Raw genomic sequence first — 15,000 nt, 5'->3', positions numbered from 1 at the left:
TCTTATCCTTGATGTATTTCGTCTTAAATGTCTTCTTGGATGAACCAACTAACTGGGTCAACCTTTTTGGAGACTTGACAGGGATGATGGTGTTTTGAAGTGTGGTTAGTTAAGCTTTGTATTCTCGGTTTTGTCATTTTTGAGGATGAATAAGTGACAAAACTTCAATGAAATGAAACAACCATGTTTTTACACAAGGTTAAAGTTGTGGTTCCTCCATGGCAGTTGCACTGTAATAATTACATTTTATTTATCAAAAGGCACACATTCACCAAAGAACAGTGTAGACTGTTTATGAGCTTGTGGTCCTGTAATCGTTCTGAGACACCTTTCCTTTATACCTAAGCGATATGTAAATATCTGTTATGCTTTTCTAAAAGAAATGTGCAACAGATAAAAAAAAATGATCGATTTATTTAAAATGTAGTTGCTAATTCAAGCACAAAACTAGTGGTCTGTATTGGTGGTACAAGAGAATAAAAACATAAGAATACCAGACTAGAGCATGTGTGCCTCTGCCAGGCTGAACAGTTTACGTTTTGCATCCCAATGACAGGTCGGATCCCAATCCGGATCTTCACCAAAATCGAATCAATTTATCCTTGTCACACACCCAACCTGTCCACCAAGTGTTGGTCAAATCTGTCCATAACTTTGAGAGACAGACGGACAAGGGTGAAACCGTAATCTCCGTCCACCTTCAATGGCAGAGGTAACTATAACGGCACTCAGTAGAGCGCATACCTCCGCCACTCTGAACAGTTTACGTTTTGTATCCCACTTATCGGCCCGATCTGCATCCGGACCTGAACCAAAATCTAATCGGCTTGTTCTTGTGATCTACTCAACCTCTCCATCAAATTCCATCCGAATCCGTTCACAACTTTTTGAAATATCGTGCTATATATTGTTTTTTGGCCCCATCTCTCTGGTGAAGAATCACTTAAAATTCTCATATCCGGATCCGGATCTTCACCAAAATCGAATCATTTTGTCGTCGTCGCACGCACAACCTCTCCACCAAATTTCGTCTGAATCTGTGCGCAATTTTTTGAGATTTCCTCTTCACAGATAAACAAAGACAGACAAAGGTGAAAACATAACCTCCATCCACCTTCGGTGGCGGAGGAAAAAAATGGTTAGAATTATCTGCCGCAAAGGATCACGAGGTGCGAACATTTTGGGCTTTGCCCATCGAGCAAAAGAGGGTTGATCGATTCATTGTTTGACAATGTTCAACATTAAGAAAAAAAAAGAATCCTGCGGAACTCCATATAATTCTCGAATCCTATTTAGAGATTTTTCTTTCGGTGAATTTCAGCAAAGATGTAAATTCAATGGATCCACAGCTAAGTGGTTCCACTGCGCTGTAGTATAACGTGGTAATAGTGTATCGGCACACTGGGTTCTCAAGAGCACGAGCGTTGCTGTTTTACTTATCCCAGGCACAGGTAAAGGATTCTGCAAAGCATTCGCTCAACATTTTCAACTGCAAATGACTAATCATTGTAGCACCGAGGGCTTATCCCAGCTGTACCACCTTCAGGGCATCGTAGTTACAAGAGCTGATGATTCACTGCCAAACCGCCTACTAGCTCTGCTCAACTTAGCTTTCCTGAGAGTGAGCATTGTAATTAATTCCATGAGCAATCTTCCTCAAGATTTCTTTTTCTTTTCTCTTTCTTTTAGAATCATTTTTCTTCCCTCCTGTTGACTGATTTTGCTTTTTTATGACCAATTAAGAACAACTGACTGTTATAAATGATGCAACAAGTAAGTAAGCTGGCAAAGCATCCATGGGGAGGAGGAAATTGCTGCTTCGGAAATCCTCCGCTGTGCAAGGTGAGAAAGGCGGTGCCATTGTTGTGTTGTCATTAGTTCCCAGAGTGCCCTGGAAGTGATGGCACTTATTCCAAGTTCAATGGCTGTGTTTGTTTCATTTGACAGTCCTGTGTTGTGTCTCGTTTAATCGTCTGTATGTCCATGTGTGCGAGATGTGTTTCAGCTCCATTACGAGCCTTAGATCCTGTAAAAAAATAAATAAATTAAAAGAATAGAAAATATTTTCTCATCTTTTACATTTAAATGCCAACAAATCAAGTACTGTTGAGCAGGCAGAATATCCCAAAGGTAGATTCCTCTCATTTCAGCCGTCACATCTGAGTGCGATTCCTGATCCAGATATAAACTACTGTCGAGTCAGAGTTCGACTTCTCACCTGGCAACAAATTCTGTTGAGTCAGAGTTCATCCTCGTGCTTCGTAGCAAGGCATTGAATCTGGGTGTTGAGTGTGCCAGCATTTTCTGGTGGTTGTCACAGATCTCAAGGTGTCTTTAACAAGAGTAGGCCATTGTGTGCTGGCATCCTGGCCAAATTCAAAATTCCCACCCTTAAATGCTGGAGCAGAACAACTACCTCATGAACGATGCAACCAGCAGGCCAAGTGCATAATTGAATCCCAGTCCAATATGCATTCACCAAATAATCTACTGAAGTCGAATGCCTCCATATGATAAAGATGTTCAGATGTCATTCAACACTTTTTTTTTCATGACAAAGCAAATGTATGGATGAAAAGAGATGCTTAATACAAGAGTAAAATAAAGATCTGGGTCTTCTGAAAATATAATTGCATTTAGAGGAGTAGATTATTTTGTACAGAAGTCTCAGCCTATTTGCAGGAAGTTGACAGCAGCACTTGAAGCAAATTTGTAAGCCTTTCATCTTTGGGGTAGCAAACATACCCTAATGGCGTGGATTATTGCTAATTTGGAAGATTTTGGTTCAAGAACAGGACTTGCTTGGCATGAGTTTGTATGCTCATTTCCCTTAACATACGAGGTTTCCCAAGATTTTCCGGCGCCCAAGATGGGACATTTAAATTTTTCTATGTAAGCCACGGCAGTCCCAATGCTGCGTACTTGTACCGAGTCCTCGAGACCCACCAAATCTGTTCATGAATAACACCAGCTTTCTTCATTCATGAAAATGAGAAGTAAATTATAACAAAGATAAATTACAAAACCTGTCTTGGCTGCCGTGTTATATTTGTGCAACGTTCCCTGAATATTATATAATGAAAAGCAAAAAAAACCGCACCTTGATGGTCTTGGTCTGAAGACGTAGTCCATTGAGAGTGCTGATTGCTTTCTCTGCATCTTTAGGGTCCACGTAGTTAACAAACCCGTAGCCCAAGCTCTGACCTGTGGTGGAGGGAAATGTTGAGACGCCACCTGAGATACCAGGAGCATTAAGGTATGCGTTTTCAAATGTATTCAAAAGTATGTTTCTTTCACACCAACACATCAACTGCACATGTTTAATACTCCAGTATGTTATGGGGACCATCTACATAGTAATAAGCAAAAGGGGAGATGGGGAAGAGGGGCGGGGTGGGTGTGGGGGAGCTAAATTTAGGAAATAAAATGTTGGGAAAAAAAAGCAAGGGGCAGCAAGAGAAGGAAAAATGTATATTGGGAAAAATGAGAAAGAACAGTGAAAGTACATTGGGAGGAGAAGGTAGTAATGGGAGGAAAGGTGCATAAATGGGAAACAGCACACTGCAAAATACAGGAAGGAGGAGGAATAATACGTGACTTTCAAAATGACATGTGAATGCTAAATGAGGCCTTTTGCACATGTGGTGTGTGTGTGTGTCGGTGTGTGTGTGTGTATGTGTGTCGGTGTGTATGTGTGTCGGTGTGTATGTGTGTCGGTGTGTATGTGTGTCGGTGTGTATGTGTGTCGGTGTGTATGTGTGTCGGTGTGTATGTGTGTCGGTGTGTATGTGTGTCGGTGTGTATGTGTGTCAGTGTGTATGTGTGTCAGTGTGTATGTGTGTATGTGTGTAGGTGTGTAGGTGTGTAGGTGTGTCGGTGTGTCGGTGTGTCGGTGTGTCGGTGCGTCGGTGTGTCGGTGTGTAGGTGTGTAGGTGTGTAGGTGTGTAGGTGTGTAGGTGTGTAGGTGTGTAGGTGTGTAGGTGTGTAGGTGTGTAGGTGTGTCGGTGTGTGTGTGTGTGTGTGTGTGTGTGTGTGTGTGTGTGTGTGTGTGTGTGTGTGTGTGTACGTGTGTACGTGTGATTGCTATTTCCTTTGGTGAGGCTTCTCCCGCTGATGTCATTATCGTTTGGTGGAAAATTCACCGCGCTGTTTCTTTGATATTTATGTTTCATATGTATTTATTTGATTCTTGGGTATTGACTCCGTGGACACAACTGAGGTTGTGGATATACTGATGTGGATATGTGACAAAGGTTGTGGGTCCACCGTTTGGAGAGGTTCTGGACTGAAAGGATCGAAACCTCGAGGAAAAGAATGGTGCCCCAGATGATGATCCATGTGGTCGGGAATGTGTGTGTGTGTGTGTGTGTGTGTGTGTGTGTGTGTGTGTGTGTGTGTTTGTATGATCTGTGTGCGTTTGTTTAAAAAAAAAAAATATATATATATATATATATATATATATATATATATATATATATATATATATATATATATATATATATATATATATATATATATATATATATATATATATATATATATATATATATATATATATATATATATATATATATATATATATATATATATGAGCCTGGTGTTGGCGCAGTGGTTAGGGCAGCGGCTTGGGATCCAAGAGGTCCTGAGTTCAAGCCCCGTTGAGCCACTGAATTAATACACCAGGGGGTTGACTCAGCCTGTCATCCTTCTGAGGTCGGCGAAATGAGTACCAGTATACTGGGCCGGTGTATACCCCGGTTAAAATAGGTGTACCATATCCCTGTGTTGTAAGAGGCGACCAGGGTTGCGTCAGGAAGGGCATCCGGCGTAAAACATGTGCCAAATCATAATGGATGATCCGCTGTGGCGACCCCTAACGGGAGCAGCCGAAAGAAGAAGAAATATATATATATATATATATATATATATATATATATATATATATATATATATATATATATATATATATATGACCCCTTTCTCACAGGTATGCTTACAAGTACTTTCAGCTTCTTGAATTTTTTTTTTTTTTTGCCATTTCATTCTACAATCCTCATTTGGGAGGCATGGAATATGTCCAGACTGCCCTGAATTACTCCGTTACTAAGGGTCTCTGCACATGCGGGCCGAGCAATCTGGGACGGATTACATCATTTTGAAAGTTGCATATTGATTTGCCATTTTCATATGTACAGTAGATGGGCACCACCCAAAAATCGAGGTTTATTTAAATACATACACAATTTGCATAGCAACTGATTGATTAGTAAAGATGATTCATTATTATATGTTTCAAGCATGCTGTAAAAACAAAACCTATTAATGCTGTATATTGGGAGGAAAATGCTTTGTATGCATACCTTATTAACAGACAGAACACCAAAGAAATCAAAGACCCCAAAATACTGTGCTTTATTTAAATATATCAGGAAAAAGCAGTCTGGCTCACAGTGGGGCGTAATCTGCTCAAGGTGTGAAATTTTTCTTAATTCAAGTCTTCTGAGTGTCTGGGCTCATTACATACTCGACTCACTGGATAAAAATATAAAACTGATGAAATAAAGTCTATCTTTTGAGGAATGTTGCACAGTACACTACCGAATATCAGTGTGCAACTGGGATTTGAACCTGCTGATCTCTCCTACAAATGACATTTTTACCACTTGGTTTCAGTGAAAGTCCACTGACACCACCAAACTTTCTGTTAGCCCTTTAAAAATAAATAAATAAATAAATAAATAAATAAACGATTTTTCATGGAATCTGATGAAATTCTTTTCAAATCCTGATTCAATTTCATGAGATATGATGAGAAAATATGTTTGTAAGTGGAGAAAGGTGGATGAGTCAGAAGTTTGCAATAAGAATGTTTATGGCACTGTTATGATGCTATAGGAGAGCAGCGGCTCAGTGCCTCATTGCCCTCTCTGGTGTGAGTTTGATTACCATAGCCTAATCTGGGCAGGAAATAGCAAACCACCCAGCCATATTCCTTTCTCGGAACTGATTCGGCAGAAATCATACTGTGCGTCAGACTGATCCCCTAACCCATTATTTCTAGCGTGAAGGGAAGTGTTTGGCACCCACAAAAAATTCCAAAAAAACACAAAATCTGATTTCTTCTAAATGCCAACAGGATCACAACAGTACCAGGCAATGCCTGGCATTCCTGATATATATATATATGTATATGTATATATACCAAAAGTTTGTTACTCCATATGTATGCTAACATGCCAGACATGTATATTATAGCATTTGTAACATAGATTGAAAATGCAAATCAGCGAAATTGAGGTGTTTGTGGTGTGATTTCGACAGGTTATCATGATTTACACAATGAATGATCGGCAAGTGCATGGCTTAACATGGAAAGTAAAAAAAAAAACTACTTGTGATTATGTCAGGGTGTACCAAGAACTATGTATAAAAATTCGCTGAAATTGCTGATATTATAAAATGATGACAACTTTGTTCATATCCGTCGGTAACTTTATCCGCCATACTGCAAAATATTGATCACACCTTGTCAAATGATTTTTTTTTCTTTTCTTATATTTAATTTCGCAGAACTATAAAATTGGGATGAATTTTGCTTGCTTTGGCATATATATATATATATATATATATATATATATATATATATATATATATATATATATATATATATATATATATATATATATATATATATATATATTTTTACATCACAAAACCGTTGCCAACATTGCTTTATGCTATTTGTGCCATCTGCAGAGCAGACACATGATTTTCCCAGGGATGGCAAGATAACATAAAGAGGTATGTACACTAGCCTCTGAGCCATCTCATCTGGGTTGGAATCTCAACACAGTTCTAAAACGGTCACCCTGGTGTTTTGCATGCTGGACGAGTCATCAATCCACGTGCCATCAATTGTCAATCAAATGGATGTTGAGCTGGAGGACCCGTCTGCCCAATCCCTGGTTATAGGGACGTTAACCCCATTGTAATATGACAATCTATAGAATACTCGAGGATTGTTCATAAAGTCAGTAGCCTAGGACCGAGTTTGGACAATAAGAATGATTCTTTTTTCGTTTGAGGTTAAAATGTTTTTAAAAAGTATAAATTTTAAAAAGGGCAGAAAAATGCAGTTTCGTCAATGCTAGTCACTGAACTTTGACAAAAAAATCAAGAAATTACTGATCACTTTTTGTAAGAAAAAAAAATACATTACTTTCATTTTGTGAGTACCATGAGTGTTTTTCTGCAGCACTGTATTAATTATTAAAAGTAATGTGGAACACGTGATGCTGACGACCTGTAATTTGCTTCACTTCAGACAGACTTTCTACTCATGGAGAGTGAGCCGTTGCAGCTTTGCAAATGAAATATGACAGGCTCTGTCATCCTTCTGAATTATTCCTCTTCCATGTCAACACACGAGAGATGTTGTATTTGATGTGTGCGTTTTCAGGATTCTGCACATTTATAACTCGATTTTTTTTCTTTTGCCCCCAAATAGTCAAATATTTAACATGAGAATCATTTATTACATGTTGGCTGAAAAGTGCACGGGCCTTTAAATTTACACTTTTAAGTAATAATATTTATTGCTTTGTGCAACGGTTTGTAATCCAATCTAAGATATGCAAAAATATATATTTAAACACACCAGAATTTGTTGTTAATTTTGCACTTCTCATTGTTCTATGATCATTGTGGCTGTTGTGTATTAAGAAATTAATCTTGTGTGTGATGTCCAACAAATTTTCAAAACCGTTTTATCCACCTAAGAGAAATATTTTTCTTTAAAGCAAACAAAGTGAGTTAAAAACTCAATTCGTACACCACTCCAAGCCAATCTGCACATCACACTGCTAAGTGCACGGGACACCTACGCCATGGTCCCTGCACTATTTCCATATAAATTGGCTTCTCAAAATTGGCCCATTTATCCCAAGGCTACTATAATCACCGGAGTTCAGCGCCCTTGAATGATGCTAGGACAAAGTGAGGCTACACTTGCAGCAGAAAATCTGCTGGGGGAACCAAACTCATCTTTCTACATAAACTATCACAAACAATGGCGTATTTGTGCAATGATAACATTACTTTAATACAGCCTCTGTTATTCCCTCCCCCCAAAATAACATTTCATTATAGTCTATTATTTCTCATGCCTGGTGTTGGCTTAATGGTTAAGGTAGTGGGCTTGGGATCCTAGGGTCCTGAGTTCAAATCCCGCTCAGCTGTTGAATTAACACCAGGTGGGGTTGACTCTGCCTGTCATCCTTCCGAGGTCGGCAAAATGAGTGCCAGCATGCTGGTATACTGTGTCGGAGTGGCGACCCGTCCAGGATTGTTCCCAATAGCCAAGGAGACTGCTTCGGCGGCACCAATGCTCTGCACAGAGTATGGTCCTAATGGATGGATTATTTCTCCAGGGATATATTTCACAGTTGAGTCATAATGAACAAAAACAGAACAGATAAGGAATTGACTGCAGCATCCTCAAATTCAAATTAAGCCTACCTTTCAAGGGAGACCTCTATACTCTATCTTGGTCAAAATATTTAACACAAACTTTATGAATTTTAGATATAAAACACAAATGTTTAATTTTTTAGTCTTGTGGTCATACACACAGAAAAATATTTTAAAAAATTCAGCCATTTGTTTCTGATCAAGTTATGGTGCAAGGAGCAAATCAAGGAGCATTTTTCCTAACAACCAAAAGGAAAAATGCCAATCATGTCATCAATAGTCTGCTCTGCTCTTTTTCTCATTTGTGAATCGGTTTTGCATAATAGATGTGGCCATTGTTAAATGTGTGTGGACATTTTTATGATTTTGTTTCCAGGGTATGACCACAGTGCATCCAGGTTCAGTGTCATGACGTATGGGGTGAGTAATTTATGGAACCTCCCTTTGGTCGTTATGCATAGATGGTTAGCCTTATAGATACTTGCTGATGATGCTGTTGCCATGTTAGCATTGTGGTTCTTGGATTTGAGTTCAGAGATAACCAGGATTTTTTTCACACTCGAACTATGCAGAAATTTATTCCTGGTTATCTTATTATGATGCAGCAAACATATATGATCATTGATCATGTATGTATATTTGTGACCAAAATGTCATCTTCAAATTTTCTTCAACAAGTTCCACCATCCATCCATCCATTAGGACCATACTCTGTGCAGAGCGTTGGTGCCGCCGAAGCAGTCTCCTTGGCTATTGGGAACAATCCTGGACGGGTCGCCACTCCGACACAGTATACCAGCATGCTGGCACTCATTTTGCCGACCTCAGAAGGATGACAGGCAGAGTCAACCCCACCTGGTGTTAATTCAACAGCTGAGCGGGATTTGAACTCAGGACCCTAGGATCCCAAGCCCACTACCCTAACCATTAAGCCAACACCAGGCATAAGTTCCACCATGTTGTGTATATATATATATATATATATATATATATATATATATATATATATATATATATATATATATATATATATATATATATATATATATATATATATATATATATATAAAGCTAACCTAAGAAACAGATTCGAGCTAACCTAAGAAACAATTTCCACACACGGTTATTAAAACACTGTACAAACTCTGAACCTGAACTGATTTTCAAAATTTAAATGGTGGAATTGAGCTGAAAGCAGTTCCGACTGCTACAAAAGTGTTCGTTTGGAATACAATTTAAATTCAGCATTGATTGTTTTTAAGACCGATTTATTTTTTCCATAACCATGCATTAACCACACCCCCAACCTTTACCTTTTTTGCTGATATAAAAAGTGGGGTTTATACAGTGGAAAATACAGTATATATATATATATATATATATATATATATATATATATATATATATATATATATATATATATATATATATATATATATATATATATATATATATACACTTCTTCTTTCGGCTGCTCCCGTTAGGGGTCACCACAGCGGATCATCTGTTATGATCCGCATAGTGATTTGGCATGTTTTACGCCGGATGCCCTTCCTGACGCAACCCTGGTCGCCTCTTAGGACACAGGGATATGGTACACCTATTTTAACCGGGGTATACACCGGCCCAGTATACTGGTACTCATTTCACCGACCTCGGAAGGATGACAGGCTGAGTCAACCCCTGGTGTATTAATTCAGTGGCCCAACGGGGCTTGAACTCAGGACCTTTTGGATCGCAAGCCACTGCCCTAACCACTGTGCCAACACCAGGCACCAGGATATATATATATTATATATATATATTATATATATATTATATATATATATATATATTATATATATATATATATATATATATATATATATATATATATATATATATATATATATATATATATATATATATATATATATATATATATATATATATATATATATTATATATATATATATATATATATATATATATATATATATATATTATATATATATATATATATATATATATATATATATATATATATATATATATATATATATATATATATATATATATATATATATATATATATATATATATATATATAGTTGTGGGGGTAGATGGAAGAATTTAAGAGGGACTGTAGCATTGTGTAGAGTTGCTTGGTCTGTGAATGTGTAGGAGGCATCTCAATGTGAGTAAGTAGGGAACCTGTGAGCTTAAGTATTACATGTCACCATATGGGGGGGGGGGGGGGTGGTGTGGTGTTAATTAGTTTGGGGAGTAAGAATAAGCTTCCACAAGATGTAATCGCCCCTCTGTGACTTTTCCCTATGTATTTATAACCAAATCCATGAGGAGGAACAAGCAGGCGTGCCGAGCAGGCAGAAGCACTGCCTTCCCGGGTTTTGTGCGAGCAAGCCACACCCCGGAAGTGGAGGATATATGCAAGATCAAGAGGAAGGTTGCTTGCGCATTGTGGGAGGCTTCTTTCTGTATTGGATGAGAGATCGGCGGAGCACACCCACGAGGTCAGTGTGAGGAACGCACAAGGCAGAGTTGATTCAAAAGAGAATCAGAGGCTGGAGTTCAGGGTTTGCACATTTCTGGAGAGCCAGATCCGAGCGGATGCATGAGGCACATTGTTGGGAGAGGTGAGAGCAGAGGGTGAATGCATGCCGGGGAGGATGACACAGCCATTGTCAATAAAGTTGAGGCGATTTGGCTCATGTGTTGAAGCAAGATGCTGGCCTTTGGCTCTTGGTTGAGTCAGTGAGGACGATCGGAGCACACGAAGCCGTTACACTAGTTTCGAGGAGAAACCCTCTGTGCATCCATTTCATTTCCCATGCTCCTCCACCCGTCTGCCATCATGCCCTATGCCTTTCGAGCACATGTTGAAATCTCCGAGGATCAACGTGTCTGCCTCCTATTAATAAGGAATCGCTCGGCCGTCCCGGGGGGATGTTGGTGTCAACCGACTGTCACCACAATTTGGGTCGGGGGTGAACCTGGGCCAGCCACCCCCGCGACAATATGTATGAATATACATATATATATATATATATATATATATATATATATATATATATATATATATATATATAAAAATATATAAACACACACACACACACACACACACACACACACACACACACACACACACACACACACACACACACACACACACACACACACACACACACACACACACACACACACACACACACAGTTCTGGGACACGTCACATCTATAAAAACAAAGACCAAACTCACATCTCTCATCTCTCACCAGGGGAGTCTATTTATATAATCATAGCAACCTGGTTAATTGATTAGGTGAAAGCCAATTGGTTATTCCTCCACTGACCAGTGAGATAATGTGAGTTGGTTTTCTTTTTTTGATTTAAATGTTGACTGTTATTTGACATTTGCGCATGGTACATGCTTGGGAGCCTCAATGATATGCGGTTCTGTCCGAGCTGTCGCTGATGATTCACCAATAACTGAGGAAAACAATCTAGCAGCTGAGGAGTGTGTTGCATTGGGATTATCATGTATGTACTGTTTGTGGATGTCTTTACAGCCATGGAGGAGCTCTGGGAAGAGTTAGAAACAGCAAGAGACTTACCTTGTGTAGCTTTTCATTGTTGCTTTATGCAGCTTTCTTGGGAGGAGTCTACATACATATATATAACCAGGAACAGCCCTTCTGACCTAATGATGGTGTCATGCACACCCGACCATTGTTGCTCACAGTTCTGGGTGTGTATATTCAATTGCTCCACCAAGCTCGGGTGTGTATGTATATATATATATATATATATATATATATATATATATATATATATATATATATATATATATATATATAAATATAAATAAATATATATATATAAATATATATATATATATATAAATATAAATATATATATATATATATATATAAATATAAATATAAATATAAATATATATATATATATATATATATAAATATAAATATATAAATATAAATATATATATAAATATATATATATATATATATATATATAAATATATATATATATATATATATATATATATATATATATATATATATATATATATATATATATATATATATATATATATATATATATATATATATGAAAGCCTGGTGTTGGCGCAGTGGTTAGAGCAGCGGCTTGGGATCCAAAAGGTCCCGAGTTCAAGCCCCGTTGGGCCACTGAATTAATACACCAGGGGGTTGACTCAGCCTGTCATCCTTCCGAGGTCGGCAAAGTGAGTACCAGTGTACTGGCCCGGTGTATACCCTGGTTAAAATAGGTGTACCATATCCCTGTGTCGTAAGAGGCGACCAGGGTTGCGTCAGGAAGGGCATCCGGCGTAAAACATGTGCCAAATCACTATGCGGATCATACGGATGATCCGCTGTGGCAACCCCTAACGGGAGCAGCTGAAAGAAGAAGATATGTGTATATATATATATATATATATATATATATATATATATATATATATATATATATATATATATATATATTAAAATAAAGACCAATTATACCAGCAGAGTGTGCTTACACATTGTAAGTAATAACGAACCGTGCTTCCCCATTGTCTTGGGTTTCTCACCTGCATTTCATTTTTCAAATTTGTTTTTTCATCTATTTATTTTCATTTTCTTATATTTTCATCAACAGATGCTTTCCGATGGTTCTTGATTTTTCCTGGTGTATCGGCTTTGATGTCCATCAGCACACAGAATTACCGTGGTTCCCAATCGTTTTGGGTTGCGAACCTGCATTTATTTTTTTCATTCATTTACTTTCATATGTATGTATATATTATTATTTATTTATTGAGATTTTCATTTACAGATGTTTTCCAACAGTTCTGTGATTTTTCCAGTGTGTCGAATTTGATGTCTGTGGTCATGCAAAATTTCAGCTTTCTACGTCACCCAGAAGGTACCAAACATTAATATGAGTCAGTGAGTGAGTGAGTGTATGGTGAGAATGAGTGTTATATTTTATTTGTTGTTGCAGTAAGGCAATGGTACCTAACATATAGTGATCCCGAGACAGTTATTACCTCTGCCACCGAAGATAAAGGAGGTTATCTTTTCACTCCTTTCTGTCCGTTTGTCTGTGTACAGGATATCTCAAAAAGTTGTGAACGGATCCGGATGAAATTTGGTGGACAGGTTTGGAATGTGACATTAATGAACTGATTAGACATTGGTGAAGATCTGGATCTGGATCTTACTATGAGGATTTTTAAAGTGATTCTTCACCATTGAGAGATAGGTCCAAAAACGATTTAGTACTGTATAGCATGATATTTAAAAAATGTATTGGGCCTGATATGTTCTCGTGGATCAGGCATTGCGTGGCGGAGGGATGCGCTCCAGCGAGTGCCCTTCTTGTTTCATTTGTATTTGTTCAGTTAGCCCTTCCATTATATCTCATGGATAAATGGGACAAGATGCATGGCATAGGGCTCTTCGTTAGGTTTTTAATTCCATTTGCTATTTTTTTACCTATTTACTTTACTTTCACACACGAACCCCTCCATGCATGCATGCACACCACAGACCGGATGGACAGAGCCGCCACCTGATGAGCGACATGGAGATATACTGCATCAGCCCCATTCAAACTACACGCCATTTCCCCATTCAAACTGCACGCCATTAACTAATTGACGCCTCACCTCAGACCCTCATCATGCCCACCACTACACGTCAACCCTCACCATAGTCACGACAACACCTCCTAAAAATCTCCACAATAGCTTACACCAAACCTCTTCACCACAAACACCCACAACCTCATCAACACAATCACTTCAACCACTCCCAACACTTCAACGACCTTACCACAAACACCACAGCGTTTCCCCCACCTCACGACAAACACCGCACCTGCCGTCAGATTCCTGATTGCACACGATAGTCATTTGAGATGTCGGGGAATGGGGGACATTGTGGGTTCCTGCGAGTCAGAACACTTTGGTGTGTAACTTGAAATGCAAGTGAGAGGTGGACTCATTCGGTGATGACCGAGTAGCCCTGGCGCTCTGCTAAATAACGACACTCATGTGGAGTCCAGCACACATTCCTGGCCTGACAGCGCTCCCGAAAACCCAAGCCCAATATTAACCATGGAGCAAATGTGGCCATTTTTGGCTCTGGAGTCTGGCGGGGCAGGGATACTTCTCAAAGTGCCATCTGTGTGCCAATGGGGATGCACGGAAATGCCTAGAGCGTCTTTTGATCCAATTTTTGGCTCCTCCTTCGCCTGGGCTCTATAAAACTATCAGTAGAGAGCGAATCCGAGACTCTCCGAGCCGAGTGCCAAACTCACCAAATAAAAGCTGAGTGGTTCCTCACCATTGTGAGCTGAGAGGGCAGCGTGAGTTGCTGAGAATGAGCCAAGCAAGCAGCAATGAGTCATTTCCAAGGAGTGCCGGGTCATCACTGGTTCAATGGCGCTCGGCTTCCGCTGCATTTCACACCAGTAATCATTAAATCACACTTACAGACTCTCTT

The 15,000-nt window shown here is 38.7% G+C and overlaps 1 protein-coding gene across 23 annotated transcripts in view; it reads right to left on the bottom strand.

Annotated features, from left to right (window-relative positions):
- The window catches only part of LOC147024992 (ELAV-like protein 2), a 287,153-nt gene that overhangs the window by 143,892 nt on the left and 128,261 nt on the right, over nucleotides 1-15,000 (bottom strand). For 19 of the 23 annotated variants that reach the window (XR_015059289.1, XR_015059290.1, XM_085885524.1 and 16 more), the window contains one exon: nucleotides 3,101-3,234. Coding sequence is in view for 21 of the 23 variants with exons in the window: in XM_085885524.1 (XP_085741650.1) it covers nucleotides 3,101-3,234 (134 nt within the window). In the remaining 2 variants the exon portion in view is untranslated. The remainder of the gene's footprint in view (nucleotides 1-3,100; nucleotides 3,235-15,000) is intronic. The other 4 variants (XM_085885512.1, XM_085885513.1, XM_085885514.1 and 1 more) reach the window with 1 other exon arrangement.

The sequence above is a fragment of the Eptatretus burgeri genome, chromosome 6 (assembly GCF_056783735.1).
Source record: "Eptatretus burgeri isolate ZD-2024b chromosome 6, Ebu_testis_v1, whole genome shotgun sequence".
NCBI classification, from domain to species: Eukaryota; Metazoa; Chordata; class Myxini; order Myxiniformes; family Myxinidae; genus Eptatretus; species Eptatretus burgeri.
This window is presented reverse-complemented; position numbering and strand designations above follow the sequence as displayed.